Raw genomic sequence first — 3662 nt, 5'->3', positions numbered from 1 at the left:
GGCCCGGCGGGCCGAGAGGTGATGCTCCGGCGCAGTTATGTAAGGGCGCTGACGGCGCTCGTTGGTTTTTCACGGGAGCTAAAAGAGCTCTCCCTCCCATTTTCCCTCACTGCTGAGGGCAGCAGAGGGGCAGAGATGGGGAGAATAGGTTTGTCAAAACTTCTGTTCACGGCAGGGTTTTTGGTGTGTGGGAATCCGTCAGCACTGTTTCAGGGAGGAGGATGCAGGGGTGAGGCTTTGTAGAGGGGTGTGTTGATTGCCTGGTGTGGTCTGACTGTGAATGATGTGTTAGTGTAGCTTTCACTGGGAGGTTTGGGGAATTATCCCTCAGAGAGGCAGCAGGGGCTGCTGAAAGAGAGTTGTAAAATGTTGAAAAAGAGGTCAGTTCCCCCCTCCTTTAAAAGGGTGTAACCTCATGCTGTGACATCATGGCTTAGCACGCTCTCCTGAAATAAAAACAGCAGGGGTTGCCGTGGAGGAGAGACCTTTCTGCTCAGCCTCACACCAGCCTTGGCATCCGTCCCCACAGCATTTGAAGATGCAGAGGGCGTCACATCCCACTCAGGTTTTTGTTCTTTGGAGTGAAATGACACCAGTCACTGGCTGTGGCTGTTGCTACGAGGGGCTGTCAGGTCCATCAGGGTGTCACGGGACACAGCTGGGATTTGGGGATGCTGCCCTGGGGTCTTGCATTTGGCCTGTGTTACAGAGAACCTGAGCTCAGCTCTTCTGCCATTCAGCTACATGCCTGCACCATCACATCACTGGTTCACGAAGGAAATGCGTAGTCTCATTTCTCATGGTGTTATCAATCACGGTATTGTTGCACTGTGGCATCCCCTTAGCATGTATTTCTTGTCTGTTTTTCTCTTCCTCTGCAAGCTATGACACTGAAAGCTTCACAGCTCATACAGCTTCTGGCTGTGGCCCCCAGAGTCCAGGCTTGCCTGATCTCCGGCCTGTGGTTCGGGATAAGGCTGGGTAGCTGTGCCTTCCTCCTTGTCTGTGTAAATAAGTGCTGGGTCATGGCAGGAGGGTGTGTGGCTCAGGGAGATACACTGTCTTTGGTGCAGACCTTGAGTATGTGTGGCAGGAGTACTTTCTGTACAAACAATTAAATCGGTGCTGATTTTATGGTCAGATTAGGGTTTAAATGCATTTTGATTGCATTTCCTTTGCGAACAGCATTATTCCTCACTTCTTGGTTCAAAGTCCCTGGTGTATGGGGCACTTGCATACATACACTTCACATGGGGTTTTATTGTGGCATTGGTCCTGTAAGACACAGTGCCAGCTGGGAGAGGAGTTGCTCTCAAGCCTTCCAGAGCAGCTGAGGAGACACACGGAGTCTTGGCACAGAGCTGGACTGGGGTTTAAAATGAGATGGCTTTTCCAGTTTTACTGAGGACAAAAAACATGGGCAGGGCTTTATTTTCTTAGTCCTGCTAAGCTGCAAGCAAAGGTGTTCCCAAAAGTGTGGCTTGGGTCTGAGCCATTTGCAGAAACAAATTTCCAAGGCAGGTAGTGAAGCAAGGCAAGAATAGACTGGTAGCTGAGGGAAAAGGGGTGGGATGTGTGTTTGACAAGAAACCCCCAAGGCCAAGTTGTATTTTTCAGGCATCAAAGCTTTTCTCAATCTTCCTAATGTTGAAGGTGATTGTAATAGTATGGAAAGCAATATTGTAGGAAAACTAGAACCACCTGCTTTTCCAGGGAGGTAAAGAAAGTTCCTGTCATTGAAAGCTACAAGGGAGAAGTCAGTAACTTTTAATTTGATGTTTTGTCTTGATGAGGAAGATACCATCTGCTCCCAACCAAGTTCTGCCTGTCCTGACCCTCGCGCTGTGACAGCTTTGGAATGGGATAAGGAAAATGGTCCATTACACAGAAATAAGAGCATCTCAGCCTGGGTTGTAGACATGGGACTGCTGTGGCAAGTCCTTTGCAATGAAGGGCTTTAAATACAAGGCACTTATGACACTCACATCACCCCAGCCTGGATAGGGTGCCAGAAGGGGGATTTTTAGCCCCAGCTGTTCAGCTGATGGACAGTCAGAAGAAGTGGGGCAGGGGCTGGAGGTGGTGGTACAAAGCTGTGGACATACGGTTTTGTGTGGAAAAGGGGAGGTAGCGTGATATGGGATTGGATTGTGCTTTGGGAAGGCAGTAGGATGGGGTGGGTTCACATGAGTCCTAACACTTGCATGTTTTCAATGGTTTTGAGTCAGAAGACAGGGCAAGCAGCACGTGAGTGTTGTCAACTTGGCCAGAGCCCTGGAGCCAAGCTGGGACTGTACACTCTCCTTGCAATTACAGAGAGGTATAGCCCCACGTCAGGTCAGTCTTTCACTCCATGGTGGTGTGTATCTCTCTCCCCAGATTGATAAGTACCTTTACGCCATGCGACTCTCTGACGAAACGCTGATAGATGTTATGGCTCGCTTCAGGAGGGAGATGAAGAATGGCCTCTCCCGGGACTTTAACCCAACAGCTGCAGTAAAGATGCTTCCTACATTTGTGAGGTCCATTCCTGATGGTTCAGGTAAGGAGCTGAGTGTTTGTTTTCCCTATTAAACATGGTGTTCTTTGTGGAAACCTGTTAGAAATACACCAGTGTGGTACCGAGAGCGAGAGATTTGCTTCCTGGCAAGCACCGGCCACGTTCCGAATACGACCTCCCCTCTGTGTACAGGTCTGTTTCCACACATGCTGAGGGTTTTGTGATTTCTGTGTCAAAGCCATTCTGATGCCAATGGGAGAGCCCTTCTTAACAGTCAGCCCACTGTCAGTCAGTACATTTACTCTTGAGATTAGTCTGCCAGCAATCAGTACTTCACATAGGATGATTTTGGATTTATGCAGTTCACACTCATGATCCAGAGTCTTACAAATACAGTGGTTTGTAATCATTTGCGGTTCACTTAGCATCACTTCTCCTCCTTATTTTTTCCCCAGTGGAAATGTAAACCATTGCAGGCTGAAGTTGAGTTTCCTGGCAATCATTTTGCATTTTGTAGTTACCTCTTGTAGACTGTCTTAGGGGAAAAGTCACAGAACTTGGAGGCTGCAGTTTGTGGCTCCAAAGCTGCTGCTCTGGTGTACTGAGCTGTTTGCATCCAGATGTATGAGTTGGTATTTCTGTGCTCACTGAACCTGATAAAAGTGGCACAAAAAGCTATCAGAAACCAGAAAGATGTTGTGTTGGTAGCTGAGACCAAGATTGCCTTTGTTACTTATTGCTTATAAATTACTTAGTAATAAATACGATATATAGAGTATATATTTATAAACATTATATAATAGTGTGTATTATTTAGTAGTAATGTTGGATTTCCTTCTCATGTAGCATGAGTTGGTTAAATAGTTTGGTACCTACCACAAATTATGGTCCTATGCAGAAATCACACAGTTGCAAGAACTGCCTAACAGAGTTACCTGTTTTATAAATTACTTAGTAATAAATACGATATATAGAGTATATATTTATAAACATTATATAATAGTGTGTATTATTTAGTAGTAATGTTGGATTTCCTTCTCATGTAGCATGAGTTGGTTAAATAGTTTGGTACCTACCACAAATTATGGTCCTATGCAGAAATCACACAGTTGCAAGAACTGCCTAACAGAGTTACCTGTTTCGAGGCTTTTTTTTTTTTTTA

The 3662-nt window shown here is 46.0% G+C and overlaps 1 protein-coding gene across 1 annotated transcript in view; it reads left to right on the top strand.

Annotated features, from left to right (window-relative positions):
• Positions 1–2383: 2383 nt before the first annotated feature.
• LOC103802944 (hexokinase-1-like) overlaps positions 2384–3662 on the top strand; it is a 26745-nt gene continuing 25466 nt past the window's right edge. Inside the window, 1 exon segment of the mRNA XM_009075478.1 lies at positions 2384–2542. Within this exon segment, the coding sequence (XP_009073726.1) occupies positions 2401–2542 (142 nt within the window). The 5' untranslated portion in view covers positions 2384–2400.

The sequence above is a fragment of the Acanthisitta chloris genome, unplaced genomic scaffold (assembly GCF_000695815.1).
Source record: "Acanthisitta chloris isolate BGI_N310 unplaced genomic scaffold, ASM69581v1 scaffold32525, whole genome shotgun sequence".
NCBI lineage: Eukaryota > Metazoa > Chordata > Aves > Passeriformes > Acanthisittidae > Acanthisitta > Acanthisitta chloris.
The sequence above is the reverse complement of the archived record's forward strand: the minus strand, read 5'-3'. Positions and strand labels throughout refer to the sequence as shown.